Here is a 19491-nt window from a genome sequence, read left to right as displayed (position 1 = left end):
CTGCAAGGGCCTCCAAACCAAATTGCCTCTTTTTCCTGCCAGTATACGTATGGACTGTCTGACGTGCCTACTTGGATGCGGTCACTCATATAATCCTCCACCATTCTTTCAATGGTGACAGAATCATATGCAGTGACAGTAGACGACATGTCGTTGGCAGGTCCTTCAGTCCGGACCAGATGTCAGCACTCGCTCCAGACTGCCCTGCATCACCGCCAGCGGGTGGGCTCGGAATTCGTAGCCTTTTCCTCGCACCTCCAGTTGCGGGAGAATGTGAAGGAGGAGATGTTGACGGGTCACGTTCCGCTTGACTTGACAATTTTCTCACCAGCAGGTCTTTGAACCTCTGCAGACTTGTGTCTGCCGGAAAGAGAGATACAACGTAGGTTTTAAATCTAGGATCGTGCACGGTGGCCAAAATGTAGTGCTCTGATTTCAACAGATTGACCACCCGTGAATCCTGGTTAAGCGAATGAAGGGCTCCATCCACAAGTCCCACATGCCTAGCGGAATCGCTCTGTTTTAGCTCCTCCTTCAATGTCTCCAGCTTCTTCTGCAAAAGCCTGATGAGGGGAATGACCTGACTCAGGCTGGCAGTGTCTGAACTGACTTCACGTGTGGCAAGTTCAAAGGGTTCCAGAACCTTGCACAACGTTGAAATCATTCTCCACTGCGCTTGAGTCAGGTGCATTCCCCCTCCTTTGCCTATATCGTAGGCAGATGTATAGGCTTGAATGGCTTTTTGCTGCTCCTCCATCCTCTGAAGCATATAGAGGGTTGAATTGCACCTCGTTACCACCTCCTGCTTCAGATGATGGCAGGGCAGGTTCAGGTATTTTTGGTGGTGCTCCAGTCTTCTGTACGCGGTGCCTGAACGCCGAAAGTGGCCCGCAATTCTTCTGGCCACTGACAGCATCTCTTGCACGCCACTATAGTTTTTTAAATAATTCTGCACCACCAAATTCAATGTATGTGCAAAACATGGGACGTGCTGGAATTTGCCCACATATAATGCACGCACAATATTGGTGGCGTTGTCCGATGTCACAAATCCCCAGGAGAGTCCAATTGGGGCAAGCCATTCTGCGATGATGTTCCTCAGTTTCCGTAAGAGGTTTTCAGCTGTGTGCCTATTCTGGAAAGCGGTGATACAAAGCGTAGCCTGCCTAGGAACGAGTTGGCGTTTGCGAGATGCTGCTACTTGTGCCGCCGCTGCTGTTCTTGCAGCGGGAGGCAATACATCTACCCAGTGGGCTGTCACAGTCATATAGTCCTGAGACTGCCCTGCTCCACTTGTCCACATGTCCGTGGTTAAGTGGACATTGGGTACAACTGCATTTTTTAGGACACTGGTGACTCTTTTTCTGACGTCTGTGTACATTTTCGGTATCGCCTGCCTAGAGAAATGGAACCTAGATGGGATTTGGTACCGGGGACACAGTACCTCAATCAAGTCTCTAGTTGCCTGTGAATTAACGGTGGACACCGGAAACACGTTTCTCACCGCCCAGACTGCCAAGGCCTGAGTTATCCGCTTTGCAGCAGGATGACTGCTGTGATATTTCATCTTCCTCGCAAAGGACTGTTGGACAGTCAATTGCTTACTGGAAGTAGTACAAGTGGTCTTCCGACTTCCCCTCTGGGATGCCGATAGACTCCCAGCAGCAACAACAGCAGCGCCAGCAGCAGTAGGCGTTACATGCAAGGATGCATCGGAGGAATCCCAGGCAGGAGAGGACTCGTCAGACTTGCCAGTGACATGGCCTGCAGGACTATTTGCTTTCCTGGGTAAGGAGGAAATTGACACAGAGGGAGTTGGTGGTGTGGTTTGCAGGAGCTTGGGTACAAGAGGAAGGGATTTAGTTGTCAGTGGACTGCTTCCGCTGTCACCTAAAGTTTTTGAACTTGTCAATGACTTCTGAAGAATGCGCTGCAGGTGACGTATAAGGGAGGATGTTCCGAGGTGGTTAACGTCCTTACCCCTACTTATTACAGCTTGACAAAGGCAACACACGGCTTGACACCTGTTGTCTGCATTTGTGTTGAAATAATTCCACACCGAAGAGGTGATTATTTTTGTAATTTGACCAGGCATGTCAATGGCCATATTCGTCCCACGGACAACAGGTGTCTCCCCGGGAGCCTGACTTAAACAAACCACCTCACCATCAGAATCCTCCTTGTCAATTTCCTCCCCAGCGCCAGCAACACCCATATCCTCATCCTGGTGTACTTCAACACTGACATCTTCAATTTGACTATCAGGAACTGGACTGCGGGTGCTCCTTCCAGCACTTGCAGGGGACGTGCAAATGGTGGAAGGCGCAACCTTTTCCCGTCCAGTGTTGGGAAGGTCAGGCATCGCAACCGACACAATTGGACTCTCCTTGGGGATTTGTGATTTAGAAGAACGCACAGTTCTTTGTTGTGCTTTTGCCATCTTAACTCTCTTAAGTTTTCTAGCAGGAGGATGACTGCTTACATCCTCAGGTGAAGCTGAACCACTAGCCTTGAACATAGGCCAGGGCCTCCGTGTCGTAAATGGCACATTGGCAAGTTTACGCTTCTCCTCAGACGATTTTGATTTAGATTTTTGGGTCATTTTACCGAGCTTTATTTTTTGGGATTTTACATGCTCGCTACTATGGCATTGTGCATCGGCCTTGGCAGACAACGTTGATGGCATTTCATCCTCTCGGCCATGACTAGTGGCAGCAGCTTCAGCACGAGGTGGAAGTGGATCTTGATCTTTCCCTATTTTACCCTCCACATTTTTGTTCTCCATTTTTTAATGTGTGGAATTATATGCCAGTAATAGATCAACGTATAATACTGGTGGTCACTGGTCAGCAAAACTCTGCACTCTACTCCTCCTATATAATATACTGGTGGTCCCCAGTCCCCACAATAAAGCAATGTGAGCACAGATATATGCAGCACACTGAGCACAGATATGGAGCATTTTTCAGGCAGAGAACGTATAATACTGGTGGTCACTGGTCAGCAAAACTCTGCACTGTACTCCTATATAATACTGCTGGTCCCCAGTCCCCACAATAAAGCAGTGTGAGCACAGATATATGCAGCACACTGAGCACAGATATGGAGCGTTTTTCAGGCAGAGAACGTATAATACTGGTGGTCACTGGTCAGCAAAACTCTGCACTGTACTCCTCCTATATAATATACTGGTGGTCTCCAGTCCCCACAATAAAGCAGTGTGAGCACAGATATATGCAGCACACTGAGCACAGATATGGAGCGTTTTTCAGGCAGAGGAGAGAACGTATAGTACTGGTGGTTACTGGTCAGCAAAACTCTGCACTGTACTCCTCCTATATAATATACTGGTGGTCCCCAGTCCCCACAATAAAGCAGTGTGAGTACAGATATATGCAGCAAACTGAGCACAGATATGCATACCTCCCAACTTTGCATACTTACACAGAGGGACACCCGTGTGGCTTTGCCGCGCGCTCCCGAAAAAGGGGGGTGGTCTAAGGAAAAGGTGCGTGGCTTCACGGGAGGGCCCGCGATCGCGAGCCACGCCCATGTTTTCGCCACTGAGGGCGCATGCCCAGCGCTCTGTGAGCTGCTGGCATGCCCTCTCTCCCTCTGTCTGCACTGAATAGACGCTGTGCGCATGCGCACAGCGTCTATTCACCGCTGCTCTGCTAAGCAGGGTAGCGAGAGACAGAGCCTCCCAACTGCCCCTTCCCCACCGCGGGACACTGCGGCCCGCGGGTGGGACAGCGGGACAGTCCCTAAAAAACGGGACTGACCCGCGAAAATCGGGACAGTTGGGAGGTATGGATATGGAGCGTTTTTCAGGCAGAGGAGAGAACGTATAATACTGGTGGTCACTGGTCAGCAAAACTCTGCACTGTACTCCTCCTATATAATATACTGGTGGTCCCCAGGCCCCACAGTAAAGCAGTGTGAGCACAGATATATGCAGCACACTGAGCACAGATATGGAGCATTTTTCAGGCAGAGGAGAGAACTTATAATACTGGTGGTCACTGGTCAGCAAAACTCTGCACTGTACTCCTCCTATATAATATACTGGTGGTCTCCAGTCCCCACAATAAAGCAGTGTGAGCACAGATATATGCAGCACACTGAGCACAGATATGGAGCGTTTTTCAGGCAGAGGAGAGAACGTATAATACTGGTGGTCACTGGTCAGCAAAACTCTGCACTGAACTCCTCCTATATAATACTGGTGGTCCCCAGTCCCCACAATAAAGCAGTGTGAGCACAGATATATGCAGCAAACTGAGCACAGATATGGAGCGTTTTTCAGGCAGAGGAGAGAACGTATAATACTGGTGGTCACTGGTCAGCAAAACTCTGCACTGAACTCCTCCTATATAATACTGGTGGTCACCCAGTCCCCACAATAAAGCAGTGTGAGCACAGATATATGCAGCACAGTGAGCACAGATATGGAGCGTTTTTCAGGCAGAGAACGTATAATACTGGTGGTCACTGGTTAGCAAAACTCTGCACTGTACTCCTCCTATATAATATACTGGTGGTCCCCAGTCCCCACAATAAAGCAGTGTGAGCACAGATATATGCAGCACACTGAGCACAGATATTGAGCGTTTTTCAGGCAGAGAACGTATAATACTGGTGGTCACTGGTCAGCAAAACTCTGCACTGTACTCCTGTAAAATGGGTGAAGTTCGGGGGGGTGCGGATTCCGAGGATCCGAACCCGCTCATCACTATTGTTAAGTGCTGGATGCAATGCACAGAATGGAATGCTGGTAATAAGGTGAACAAGTTAGGCAATGAATAACACCTGAGGAGAGTCTCTTACTGCTGATCTGTGGCTGGAGTCTGGAACAAGCAGGGGAAATGCAGAATGATGTATGGAATGAAATGATGAGAGGAACCACGGGGAACCACTGGAGACAGGAACACGGGGAACCACTGGAGACAGGAACACGGGGAACCACTGGAGACAGGAACACGGGGAACCACTGGAGACAGGAACACTGGGAACCACTGGAGACTGGAACACGGGGAACCACTGGAGACTGGAACACGGGAAACCACCTGAGACTGGAACACGGGGAACCACTGGAGACAGGAACACGGGGAACCACTGGAGACAGGAACACGGGGAACCACTGGAGACTGGAACACGGGGAATCACTGGAGACAGGAACACGGGGAACCACTGGAGACAGGAACATGGGGAACCACTGGAGACTGGAACACGGTGAACCACTGGAGACAGGAACATGGGGAACCACTGGAGGCTGGAACACGGGGAACCACTGGAGACTGAAACACGGGGAACCACTGGAGACTGAAACACGGGGAACCACTGGAGGCAGGAACACGGGGAACCACTGGAGGCAGGAACACGGGGAACCAGAAGAACTAGACACACCATATGTGACTCGTTGTCCAAGGCGATGAGAATGAGCCAGGAACTGGAGTTTATACCCCTTGCTCTGTGATGATTGGATGAATCTCTGTGAGAACACACCCTCCTGGATTGGGTGCCCAGATCAGCTGAGAGTTAGTGATTAACCGGGAGAATAATTCTGTAGACAGTTAATGCGATGCACTGCTGGTCGCTGGCTGGGATCAGTAGTGCACCGGGAGTTAATGCTGTTTAACTAGAAGCACTGTGTACTCCAGGCTGCTGGCTGAAACCAGTGGTTACCAAAAGATGGAACTGGTTAGGTGGAGCACAGTGAGCTGTAGGCTGCAGGAGACTGAAGCCTGGAACTGCTGGGACCTGTAGTTCCACAGGTCCAATTCACAGGGGATACTCGGAGAACAGAGGACTGAAGCCAGGAGACGCCTGTTCACTGGAAGTGATGCGATGGAGAATGTAGATTCCTGACAAGAATAATAATAATGATATAGCCCTTTTCTCCCAATAGGACTCAAAGTGTTTTACATTTTCATTTACAGCACAAAATACAAAATAAGTGTAACAGGAGAATGAACTAAGCATTTGGGTTGTATTCTTTAGGAAATAAAGGGACATTAGTGAAACGCGTGAGAACACAGGTGAGTCTTGAGTCTGTTTTGGAAGGATTCTAGAGCGGGGGTCTCTCGCGCTGTGCAGGGCAGTGTGTTCCATAGAGTCCGATCCGCAAAACTGAAAGTGCGACGCCCGGATGATGTAGGTACTGTACTGTAGATTCTAGGTGCTGCTAACAGGCCTTCATCTACAGATTGCAGTAACTGCGCAGCGCAGCAAGGACTGAGAAGCTGCACAGGTGCTTGCCGCAATGAAGGGGCCAGACAGCACTATCACAGGCCAGCCAGTTACTAATAACGAGTCCCCCTGACTCATTATATTACACCAGTGGCTGCTATACGACACACGCACTTACAGAAGAGGAGGAGGAGGAATTTCTGCTGGAGGAGAGAGAAGCCCCTCCACTCTCTTCCTACCTCAGTGGGCCAATCCTACTGCTTCTGCCTCCAGGGTGTCACTGTCCGAGGGCTTAGGCACTTGGGGGTCCGGACTCTGAGGCGGGGTACCTCCGGGAGCGGGGTGGGCTGCTGCAATTGTGTGTGGGCAGGTACGCAGGAATTGCTGCGCCAGGCTTCTGATCGGAGCTCGCTGCGGGAGGTTACCGAGTGAAAGGGGCAATGATTTTTACCAAGTTGGATTTAAGAGGAGCCTATAACCTCATCCGTATATGGTCTGGAGATGAGTGGAAGATGACCTTTAACACCCATAATGGCCACTTTAAATATCCCGTGATGGACTTCGGTTTAAGTAATGCACCAGCAGTATTCCAAAATTTCGTAAATGAGATATTCAGAGATTTACTCTATCAGTCAGTGGTAATTTACCTGGATGATATTCTGATCTTTTCGGCCAATATCCAATAACACCGACGTCATATACGAGAGGTACATCAATGATTGCGAAAGAATCATCTCTACTGTAAGCTGGAGAATGTGTATTTGAACAGTCATCTATGCCTTTCCTAGGGTATATCAGCCCTCATTCCGAGTTGTTCGCTCTGAAAATTTCATCGCATCGCAGCGATTTTCCGCTTAGTGCGCATGCGCAATGTCCGCACTGCGACTGCACCAAGTAAATTTGCTAAGAAGTTTGGATTTTTACTCACGGCTTTTTCATCGCTCAGGCGATCGGAGTGAGATTGACAGGAAGTGGGTGTTTCTGGGCGGAAACTGGCCGTTTTATGGGCGTGCGGGAAAAAACGCTGCCGTTTCTGGGAAAAACGCGGGAGTGGCTGGAGAAACGGAGGAGTGTCTGGGCGAACGCTGGGTGTGTTTGTGACGTCAAACCTGGAACGACAAGCTCTGAACTGATCGCAGATGCCGAGTAATTGTCGAGTTACTCAGAAACTGCACAGAGATGTCTTATCGCAATATTGCGAATCTTTCGTTCGCAATTTTACTATGCTAAGATTCACTCCCAGTAGGCGGCGGCTTAGCGTGTGCAATGCTGCTAAAAGCAGCTTGCGAGCGAACAACTCGGAATGACCTCCATCATTTCAGGCTCCAGTTTGGAGATGGATTCTACTAAAGTACAAGCGATCTTAGGGGGTAATGTAGATCTGATCACTGCTGTGTGTTTTCACACAGCAGTCGGTCAGGTACTAACTGCGCATGCGTATGCACCGCAGTGCACTGGCGCGTCAGACAACAACAACGGGAAACGCCAGTCAGCGATGGGATTGTGCGAAAATTATGATCGCACGGGCGTTCGCAAGGTGATTGACAGGAGGAAGCCATTTGTGGGTGGTAACTGAGCGTTTACAGGGAGTGTCAGGAAAAACACAGGCGTGCCCAAGCATTGTCAGGGCGGGTGTGTGACATCAGCTCCGGCCCCGGTCAGCCTGTTCTCATCACACTGGAGGAGTAAGTCCTGGGCTGCGCACAGACTGCACTCAGTGGATTTTTGCAGCTCGGCGTACACATACGATCACACACTTGCACAGCGAATTTACACTCCCCCTGGAGGCGGCGACTATCTGATCGCAGGACAGCAAAATTACCAGCCCAGCGATCAGGTGTGAATCACCCCCTTAGATTGGTCCCAGCCAACGTCCCTGAAAGCAATCCAGCGATTTCTGGTATTCACTAACTACTACAGAAAATGTATTAAAGGCTTTTCTACATTGGTAGCTCCAATAACTGCTCTTGCTCAAAAAGATGGAGACCCTCATCAATGGTCTCCTGCCGCAGAATCTGCCTTTCAACTATCGAAACAAGCTTTTATTACAGCACCGGTGTTGAGACAGCCCGACACGAATACAGCTTTCTTCCTGGAGGTAGACGCTTCCTCGGAAGCAATAGGAGCAGTTCTGTCTCAACAATCCGAGGATAACAAATTTCATCCCTGTGGCTTTTTCTCAAAAACATTCCTTCCAGCTGAAAATAATTCCTCTATAGGTGAGCAAGCGTTATTGGCAGTCATACTAGCTCTGGAGGAGTGGCGGTATCTTCTTCCCGATTACTATATTTACACATCATAGGAATCTGATTTTCCTGAAAAACATACAATGCCTCAGTCTTCGACTAGCCCGGTGGGCTATGACATTCTCTCGTTTCAATGTCTCACTCTCCTTCCGTCCAGGAACATAAAAATCAAAAAGCAGATGCAGCAAAATCCACTCCACTACATCCTGTTCTGGAACCCAAGGTGTTTGCCGTCACGGACATACAACCTCCTTCAGGGAAGATTTTTGTGCCACAATCTTTACGGAAAAAAACTCCTCACTTGGGCAGATTCATCTCACTTCTCTGGACATCCTGGGATCCATAAAACCTTACAGTTCCTCTGATGCACCTACTGGTAGCCATCCCTAAAATCTGACTTGTCGACCTTGATTTCTTCTTGTGTGAAATGTGCACATCACAAGGTGTCTCACCACCATCCTGTCGGGGAATTGCTACCGTTACCCATACCTCAATGACCTTGGATTCATCTTTGAATGGACTTTATTACAGACCTACCGTTTTCAAATGGATATACCACCATATGGGTGGTAATCGACCGTTTCTCCAAAATGGCTCATTTTGTACCACTGAAAGGTCTACTGTCAGCCTGGTTCATTTATTCATCTCCAAAATCTTTAAACTTCATGGACTTCCACTAGAAATAGTTTCAGACAGAGGTATGCAATTTGTAGCCAAATTCTGGAGAGCTCTCTGTGCCGCTTTACAATTTCAACTAAAGTTCTCTACAGCCTATCACCCGCAAACCAACGGAAGTACGGAGAGGGACAATCAGGACCTGGAGACATTTCTTCAGATATTTCTTTGTTCTTCTCAGGATAATTGGGTTCAGTATTTACCCTGGGCTAAGTTCGCACATAACAACTTCTATCATTCATCAATAGGGCGCTCTCCCTTCTACATCACCTATGGACAACATCCTAGGGTTTCCCAATTCCAGAGCTTACCTTCTTTGGCTCTTCCTGCTGTCTCAGAGTCCCTAAAACAGGTCTGGAGGAAAGTTAATCAAAATCTACGAAAAACTTCTCTATGTTATAAGCGTTGGGCGGACAAAAAGAGAAGGGTGGTGACTCAAAGTGGGGGATCAAGTTTGGCTGTCCACTCGCAATCTGAGACTTCGGGTGCCTTCCATGAAATTCGCACCTTGATTCATTGTTCCTTTCCTTGTGATTGGAGTAATTAATTCTGTGACTTACAGGCTCAAACTACCTCCATATCTCATAGGTTTTTCTTCATTCCATATTTCCTTGATGAAACCGTTGATCTTAAATAGATTCTGTAAGAGGCTTCCTTGTCCACTAAGAGTGGATACAGATGAAGAAGTAGAATTCGAGGTGAAGAAAATCTTGGACTTCCGTATTCGTCTTGGATGCCTTCAATATCTATTAGCCTGGAAAGGGCATGGTCCCGAAGAGCGATCCAGGGAAAATTCTTCTGGGATACATACCGGTTTTGATACTCAAATTCCATGATGAGAATTCAGATAAACCTGGATGGTGTCCAGGACCACCCTAAAGAGGGGGCTGGGGGGTAATGTCACATTCCAGGGGCCTGGGGAACTGGGGGGTTCAGGACTTACCGGTCTAGACTCTGTGGCAGGGTCCCTCCAGGAGCGGGGTGGGCTGCTGGTGGGGGGTACTGTGTGTGGGCAGGCTTGCAGGGATCGCTGCGGCAGGATTCTGATTCGGTCTGGCTACGGGGGGTCAGGGGAATTAGACTGACATAGAGAACATTACAAACGTGAGAGGTCTTGTTACCTTACTTTACTGAACCTCCCTTGTATGTCGATATACATATGTCATGTTAATTGCTTTTTCCTGTTACATATGTAATATGGTTAAGCAAATACAAAATGGAAGCTGAACAGTGGCGGATTTTACCTAGGGACTGCAGCCACCTGCAGGGACTTCCTAGCAGTGGCAGTGACTTCTCATAGGAAGCACTCCCTGCTAATCACAGCCAGGTGTAGGTGTCAATCTGCGGTCTCCTCTCCCTCCCTGGCTCTCCCCGGGCCGGTCTAAGGAAGTGCCGTTCGTGAGCTCTGATTGGCTCACGAACCGGCACTTCCTTTATTAGACCTCCAGGAGATCCAGGAGGGACACTGGAGAGGCGTGCTATGCGCTCCGTGTCCCTCCAACACATAGGGGGGGGGCCGGGGGAGCAGGCACTGGGGGCATATACCTGGCACTGGGGGCATATACCTGGCACTGTGGAGGCAGATCTGGCACGGGGGGCATATACCTGGCACTGTGGGGGCAGATCTGGCACTGGGGGCATATACCTGGCACTGTGGGGGGAAGATCTGGCACTGGGGGGCCTATACCTGGCACTGTGGGGGAATATTTGGCACTGGGGGGAGCAGGCACTGAGGGGGCATATGTGGCACTGTGGGGGAATATCTGGCACTGGGGGCATATACCTGGCACTGCGGAGGAATATCTGGCACTGGGGGGAGCAGGCACTGAGGGGGCATATGTGGCACGGGGGGGGGGGGGTATATGTGGCACTGGGGGCATGTACCTGGCACTGTGGGGGAATATCCGGCACTGGGGGCATATACCTGGCACTGTGGGGGAATATCTGGCACTGGGGGCATATGTGGCACTGGGAGCATGGCCCTAGCAACAAGCACTACCCCCTAGCAACGAGCATGACACCCAGTGCATGAAACCCCTGGCAACGAGCATGACACCCAGTGCATGAAACCCCTGGCAACGAGCATGACACCCTGAGCATGAAAACCCCTGGCACCATGCATGGAACCAAGAGCATGAAACCGCTGGCAACGAGCATGACACCCAGTGCATGAAACCCCTGGCAACGAGCATGACACCCTGAGCATGAAAACCCCTGGCACCGTGCATGGAACCAAGAGCATGAAACCCCTGGCAACAAGCAGGTAATTTAAAAGTAATTAGAAGCCTTACTGTAGAACTTCATGTGTAATGGGCATTATGGTGTGTGGCATAATGTATCAGGCATTACGGTGTGTTGTATACTATATCACGGGCATTGTGGTATGTGATATAATGTCTCAGGGTCATTGTGGTGTGTATCATACTGTGTCACAGACATTGTATGTGCTATAATGTATCAGGGGCATTGCAGTGTGTAGCATAATGTATAACGGGCATTGCGATTCCTGTCATAATGTGTCACAGGCATTACGGTCAGTAGCGGATCTCTCCACGGGCAAGCAGGACTTTTGCCCGGGGCGCCGCCTTCCGGAGGGCGCCGGCGCCATCCGAAGGGCGCAGCACCATGGCAAGATCCGCTGCTGCTGTGGTGCCCCCCCGCTGCCGTGGCCCGCTGTCCATTCCGTTGTGAAGGGAAACTAGACGCTACGCGTCTAGTTTCCCTTCGTGGGCTGCACGCTGTGATGGGAAACTAGACGCTACGCGTCTAATTTCCCTTCCTGGAGAGGACCTTCACTGTAATGATGCGCGGTGCGCGTTGACGTCATCGCGGACCGCACAGCAAAGGTCCTCTCCACGAAGGGAACTAGACGCTTAGCGTCTAGTTTACCTTCGTGGAGAGGACCTTTGCTGTGCGGTGCGCGATGACGTCATCTCGCACCGCACATCCTACAACAGTACAGGGGGCGTAACTGACCATGCCCCCTGTATGAAGCCATGCCCCCTAATCCCGCCCGGGTCGCCCGAAGCCCCGAAACCGGCCCTGATTACGGTGTGTGGCATAATGTGTCGGGGGCATTACAGTGTGTGCATATTGTGTCATGTGCATTATTGTGTGTGGAATAATGTCTAAGGGCCATTGCAATATGTGGCATAATGTATACTGGGCATTACTATAAGGAGGAAAAATGACAAATAATGTAAGGGGCATGAATCAGGATTATTTTTCTTTCCTGTGGTGGCCAACGTCTGGGCGTGCAGGTTGCAAAACTGGGGTATAAGGTAGTCTTTTCCTGCAATGCCACGCCCTTTACGCGAAGCCACGCCCATTTCAACAAAGCCACACCCCTTTTTGGCGACGCGCGCCTACGACGCGCGCATTTTTGTCCCTTTGCTAGTGCCAATTATGGGGGGTATGGGGGGGGGGGGCGCCGAAGGATTTTTTGGCTTGGGGGAGAAAAATTTCTAGTTACGCCACTGGCTGCACTGCAGGTGGGGCAGATATAACATGTGCAGAGAGAGAGTAGATTTGGGTGTGGTGTGTTCAATATGAAATCTAAATTGCAGTGTAAAAATAAAGCAGACAATATTTACCCTGCACAGAAACAAAATAACCCAACCAAATCTAACTCTCTCTGCGCATTTTACATCTGCCCCACCTGCAGTGCAGCCCATCATCTAACTATCTATGCACAATTTACATCTGTCCCACCACAGTGCAACATAGGTTTGCCCAGTTGCTTGCTCTTTTGTATTACTAACAAACCTGAATAACTCCCTAAACCATGCACCAATATTCTTCCTTAACTTTTGCAATAACTGTGTTGGCTAATTAGCATGCACGATTGGTGTCAGCTCTGGGTGAGTTGCAGGAATACTCAGGGTTAGCGTCACCAGACAGCAGATCTCACCCAGCACAATTGTTATGTTGTACAGCGCTACTGCCACTGCAGAGCCTCTTGCCTTACCATTCGCTGATGACAATGCACGGCTGGTTGTTGTCCAACATCTCCCTTGTATATCCTTCCTGAAGGAGATCAATGAGCTGAGATTTGCTGCACCACCTGAAAGTCAGCAATGACAGGGAAACGCAGCTGTCACCATGTACAAATGATTACATACAGCTTATGTTACGCCTCTTTTCACCAATGGAATTACCAGAACTTTGTGGGCTAAATAGCAACATATTAAAGAGGCTTTTGGTTATATTGGGCATGCTAATTCCAGATATGAAAAAAGTTTTTCTCTATCAGCTATACTTTTTGTGCATGCCCAGGCCACAGCACAACGCCATCTGGGCGACCTTCAGTATGAGCAGGACGTCATTCGCCCTGGTTGACAGAAACTTTCTGGGCAACCACAAAGCTCAAAACTATGCAGAGCTAGTGAACAACATGCTCATTCATTTCAGAGGCCTTGGATGTGATATGAGCATAAAAGTTCATTACATACACAGCCACTTGGACAGTTTCCTAGAAAATGTGGGTGATATGAGCAGTGAGCAAGGTGAAAGATTTCACCAGGACATTAAAACCATGGAAGATCGCTACCAGGGATGATGGGATATACATATGATGGCAGATTACAGCTGGAACTTACAAAGAGACTGTCCAAACAAAAGGGGGTCATTCCGAGTTGATCGTAGCTGTGCTAAATTTAGCACAGCTACGATCATGAACTCAGACATGCAGGGGGACGCCCAGCGCAGGGCTAATCTGCCTCCCATGTCAGTGCCGCCCCCTTCCCCCGCAGAAGTGCAAAGGCATCGCACAGCGGCGATGCCTTTGCACTTCAAGAGTAGCTCCCGTCCAGTGCAGCTTTAGCGTGCTGTCTGGGAGCTGCTCATCGCTCCCCGGCCCGCAGTGGCTGCTGGCTCCTCTAGTATTTATAAAAAAAGAAGGCGTAACTGTAGCAGCAGATGGGAGAGAGTTGCCCTGAAAGATGAACTTTGAGATCTGAATGACAGTTTGGCTGCAGTTAAAAAGAGGATTAAAATGTTGCAGGATCAGGCTCTATTGCAAAAGGAAAAAGCACTGCTAGAGTCCATAGCAGGACAAGATGGCGGATGTGATGACGGCCCGGTCCCGGTGGGTTTTGTGGCGGCATCTGGGCTCATATTTCCAGTGGAAGACATGGAGGTGGGCAGCCAGACTGCAGAAGAATTGGTGGATATTGTGGGCCATGATGGAGGTGAAACCTCTGGAATTGCATCTGGTGCTGTGGATACCGAGGGGAACCCTGCGATGACGTCATCCTGTGCTTTCCATGAGGGGGAGGCGTCTCTCCCAGAGAGAGTGCTGGGTGGTGGCAGTGCAGGGGGCATGGTGGCTGCCGGGATGACGGCGGGTGCCGGAGCTCTGGTGGCTGCTACTGCTTCCTGTGGACTTGCTCCCGATGCACTTGTCTCTGAAGCTGCGGATATGGGGACGGCGCGGGCCGTGGTAGATGCTGAGGCTGGCTCTCCCTGTAAGCCAGCAGCGACTGGCTCTGGCTTACTCGCTGTGGTGGCTGAGGGGGGCGGGGCCAAAGACGCATCACGTGTGACATCACGAGTGACATCATTAACTGCATCAATGGGAATTCAGGAGTATGAAGCCATATTAAAAACTGGGCAAAGATTAGCCCAAGGACTGCCGGCAGTTGATAAGAGCAGCTTAACCCCTGAGGAGACTACACTAGTAGAAACAGTTTACGGAGATATGGATATGCCTGTGAGGGCTTTAGCGGCCGTAAGCTTGATCCAGGCAAACCAAACTAGGATGGCTGGTGGGGCTGGTAGTGCGGGTATAGAGGTCAGTAAGAAGGTAAATGTTCAAGCACCCAACGGTCTCCCTGTAATCTCTCCTGTGGTTAGACCAGGATCTGGTTCATATGCCAAAACTTTGGAGGGTTCTGGTTGGGCTAGTACTGGTCCTCAGCTTGGGGTAAGTGGGGGTCAGCCTATAAAAAGGCGTAATGTGGTTCAGTTTAGATGGGTAGGGAAGGGGAGGCTCCTTCAAAGTCGGAGTTCTTGGATATAGTATTCTCGCTGGGTTTTAGGGCCGCAGACCTTTTTGCGTGCATCCATCCGGTGAGAACTCCCGACTTTGATCTGAGCTTCCTCTCCCTGAATGGATTGCAAGCTTTTGGCTCCCAATGGGAGAAGAACAAGACCAAGGAACCGTACTGCCATTTTAAAACCAACACCATCACCAGGCAGGATAGGGTAAAGATTACTGTTCTGGTACGCAATTAGTCACTACCTTCTGCGGATATCGTATATTGGTTGCCCAGGTCCTGCACAGTGTTGTCCCCACTTGAGAAATTTGATTACACTAAGGGGGTCTGGGGTGGTGCCTATTCGACCTTTGTGAGGTTGCACCAGGTAGGGGCTGAGACTAAGCACATACCATCTGCTGCTTATATTGGCCGTGACCGGCTTTAGTGCTTCTATCCTGGGCAGCCCAGAACTTGTCACAAGTGTGGTGACTTTCGCCACCTTAGTAATGATTGTACGGTTGTTAAATGTGCTCTGTGTGGCCAGATGGGGCACGGGTCCCGTGAGTGTAATAAGGTGAGGTGCAATCTCTGCGGAGCGGATGGCCATCCCTATAGTCGGTGCCCTAAAGCATTGCATAATCATGATGCAGGGGTGGTTGAGGAGGCACTAGAAATCAGGCCCAGTCATGAGGATAACATGGTGGTTGCTTTACAGCATCAGGATATGTTGAGGAAACTAGAAGCTGGTGGGGTAGGGAAAGTCCAGGTCGAAAGGGGGAAGCATCTTTTCAGGCAGTGAGTAAAGGCAGGAGGAAGAAGCTGAAAAAGAGGGGGCTGGACGTTGTATGCTCTTATAGGTTTGACGTTTTGTCCTCCGTTGATGAGGAGGATGAGGGGGAGATAGTCATGGTTGGGGGAAAAGAGCTAGTGTTTGTTCCAAATACTTCTAAAAGTAAAAAGCCAAAACAGGCCTCTAATCTGTCTGTTGCGGGGGTGGCAGTTACGGTCAAAGCTAAACAGGAAAAGGGGGGATGTGGTAAAGTTCAGAGCAAAACCAAGCACTTAGATAGTTCTCAGGGGGATCTAGAGTGGGATCCTACAGGGACAGAGTTAAGCCAGGCCTTGGAACCGCTATTAAATAAGGTTTAGGAAGTGCAGAGTTCAGAGGGGAAGACCCCTCAATCTTCAGGAGAGGTGATGGTGGTGGAGGAGACTCCTAGCCTTGAGGCGGGGAGCCTTACCTATTCTCCTTTGGCGTCCCCTGGTGGGGATGATCCTGGGAGCGGTTCTTGTATCATTGCCCCAAAAGCCCCTGATCCGAATCCTCCCCCAGACAGGGTTGCAAATGGGGAGGGATGTGATATTAGGGAGGGTGTTGTTGTAGAGGGATCTAAGGGTCTGTTCTGTGAGACTGCGGTCTCAGTTGTTGGTGGGGTGGAGGAGGGGGAGGTGGAAGAAATCTCTTTGTCCGATGAGGATGTTCTTCCCTTCGGGGTTACGTGTAAAAGAGTAGGGTCCTCGGACGAGGATTCTAAAAGACAAGCAAAGAAAAAGTGAATGGGGTCCTATCTCTATAATCCAAGAAACATGGATCCCCAACCTATACGATGTGCCACCATTAATGTGGCTTCCGTGTTTTCTGAACGTGCTCGTTTCTTGGCCTTTGATTTTTTCAACACCGTTGATGTTGACTTTTTATTTTTGCAGGAGACCAGGGTAGGTGACTTGGCCACACTCCATCGGGCCAAGTGTCAGTGGAAGCGGGGGCCTTCCTTCTGGTCTCTTGCGGCCGAGGCGTCCAGTGGGTTGGCAGTGCTTTTTACGGATATGGTAAACGTGCACAGGATTATAGATTTACAGGTAGGTAGGTGCATGATTTTAGATGTCAACCTGAGAGGACATGACCTGAGGCTAATAAACATCTATGGGCCCCATTCAAAGTGGGACAGGAAATGTCTTTTCAGGGAGATAAAACCGTTTCTTTTTACGGCCCGGCAGATTGTCTTTGGAGGCGATTTTAACACCGAACATTAGGCCGAAAGTCAGAGGGGACACAAAGGCGACCCTGGGCTATGATTCCAATTTTCTAGTTAGCATGGTTAGAGAGGCTGGTCTAGTGGATGTGCACGTTCGCCATTTCCCAGACCTCACAGGTTTCACCTATCATCGTGGTAGTCGTAGGTCTAGGATAGATAGGTTTTTTGTTAAGGAGTCCTCGAAAACTTTGCCTCCTGAGACAAAGCCCGTAGAGTTCTCCGATCACGTTTTTCTGTGTGTTGCTTTGAACGTCTCAGAAACCCCTCAGAAAGGGCGGGGCCTTTGGCGTTTGAATTCCGAGCTGCTGAAGGAGGAAGGAGTTAGACAGTCCTTTCGAGACTTTCTTCAACTACAGGAAACACTTCTGGAGGCTGGTTGGAGTAGGTCTGAGTGGTGGGAGGAGTGTAAAAAGAGGACTCGAAGGCTTTTTCAAAGGCTGGTAGCCAGGAAAAACTTGACAAAAAGATGTATCTACCAGAGCTTGAGAAAGTAACTGGATTTCTTGATCTCTGAGCATGGAGATAGTGGGGAAATCTCCTGGGTGAAGGCTCAGATGAAGGAATATCAGTACGGTCACCTGGCTTCTTTGATTCTGGAGAGGGATTATGGAAAGTACCACTCGCCTGATCCCTACCGGAGTTGCAGAAAATCAGTTGATTTGAGGGAGGTCCGGGGCCTGTTTGATGACCAGGGTACTCTTCATGAAGACAGGGAGGGTATTTTGGGAGTCATCAGGTCCTCTTACTCCAGCCTTTTGTCTGAGCAGCCACTCATCAGAGAGAGGATGGATCAGTTTCTGAGGGAGACACCTGGACTTGAGCAACTTGATCCTTCTTTTGACTCTTTGGGGAGTGATGTGACAGTGGAGGAGGTCAAGAAAGCCATAGACGGTTTGTCTATAAAAAAAATCTCCAGGCCCAGATGGGTTAACATCTGAGTTTTTTTAAAGCTTTTTCAGACATCTTGGCTCCTCATCTCATGGAGGTATTTAATGAAAGCCTGGGTAAGGGATCACTCCCTCCCTCTATGAGATCCTCTGCTCTCATATTATTGTCTAAAGGTAGGGACCCGGTGCGTGTTGAGAACTGGCGCCCCATCGCTCTTCTCAATACGGACAGAAAGATTCTGGCAAAGGTACTTTTTAATCGGCTGATGGAAGTTTCCGGGCTGTTACTTTCTCCGTCTCAGCATTGCACTGTAAAAGGCCGAAGCACCTTTAGTGCTGTCCTTGGCATCCGGGAGGCTGTGGAGCAATGTCGTGCTGCAAAATGGGGTAAGTATTTACTGGCATTGGATCAGTCCAAGGCTTTTGACCGAGTTGATCATCAGTACCTGTGGGCTGTGCTGGAGAGGTATGGTCTTCCAGCGAGGGTGGTAGATTGGCTACGTGTCATTTCCAATCAGGCTGAGAGCTTCCCACTTGTCAATGGCTGGGTAGGCCCTGCTTTTGCGGTCGACTCGGGTGTCCGTCAGGGGTGTCCCCTGAGCCCCCTTCTATATGTATTTGCAATTGATCCTTTTGTGCGGAGTATTGAGAGCGGTGCTGTGGCAGGGGTTCAGCTGGGCCCTGGCTTGCCGCTGAGGGTGGTGGCCTACGCAGACGATGTTACTGTGGTCCTGTCATCTGTGGCAGAGGCACGTGGCATGGAACATATTATCTGTGAGTACTCTGAGGCTTCGTGCTCCAGAATCAATCAGGATAAGTGTGAAGCTTTCTGGATGGGGGAGGAAGGTGATGAATTTACCCTTCCGGATAGCCTCCCCCGCGCCAGTCCAGAGATAAAAATTCTAAGTATCAAATTTGGCCGTGGTGATTATGCCACTCAGAATTGGGAGAAGAGGCTGGAAGATGCTACCAGGAAGGTGCAGTCCTGGAGAAGGTGGCAACTTTCTCTCAGGGAGAGGGTTGACTTATGCAAAACCTATCTGATTCCGCTTTTTCTGTATGTCAGTTATGTGTGCTTCTTGCCACAGTCTTTGTGGACCAAGATGAATTCTTTATTCTTCCTGATGTTATGGGGGAATAGAATGAATCTGGTCAAGAGAGGGATCACCTACAGATCGAGGGAACAGTGGGGGCTGAGTATGGTCAACCCTGTGGTGTTTTTTGCTACAACGTTTTTAAAACTGAATCTAGGGAGTTTGTTTCTAGGAACTCCCCCTCAATGGGTAGAGAGTTTTAGGGCCTGGGTGTTTCCCTTCCTCAGGTTATGGATGGATGGTGGCCAAGTAAAAACCTTTCGAGTCCGGCATGGCTACCTCCCGATCTACGTTATACTGTGCTTGAAGATGACGAGGCTTTGGGGGCTGGAGGTGGGTGAAGTCAAAAACTTCTCTAGAAGGGAGTTGGAGAGAAGAATTTTGCA

At 49.6% G+C, this 19491-nt stretch overlaps 1 protein-coding gene across 1 annotated transcript in view; it reads right to left on the bottom strand.

The window, feature by feature from the left end:
• LOC134965408 (F-box only protein 2-like) overlaps positions 1–19491 on the bottom strand; it is a 42908-nt gene that overhangs the window by 7790 nt on the left and 15627 nt on the right. The window contains exon 3 of the mRNA XM_063941867.1: positions 13078–13173. Coding sequence (XP_063797937.1) covers positions 13078–13173 — 96 coding nt within the window. The remainder of the gene's footprint in view (positions 1–13077; positions 13174–19491) is intronic.

This window comes from Pseudophryne corroboree, chromosome 10 (genome assembly GCF_028390025.1).
Source record: "Pseudophryne corroboree isolate aPseCor3 chromosome 10, aPseCor3.hap2, whole genome shotgun sequence".
NCBI classification, from domain to species: Eukaryota; Metazoa; Chordata; class Amphibia; order Anura; family Myobatrachidae; genus Pseudophryne; species Pseudophryne corroboree.
Note: the sequence above shows the minus strand (reverse complement) of the source record. Positions and strands in the feature narration are given on the sequence as shown.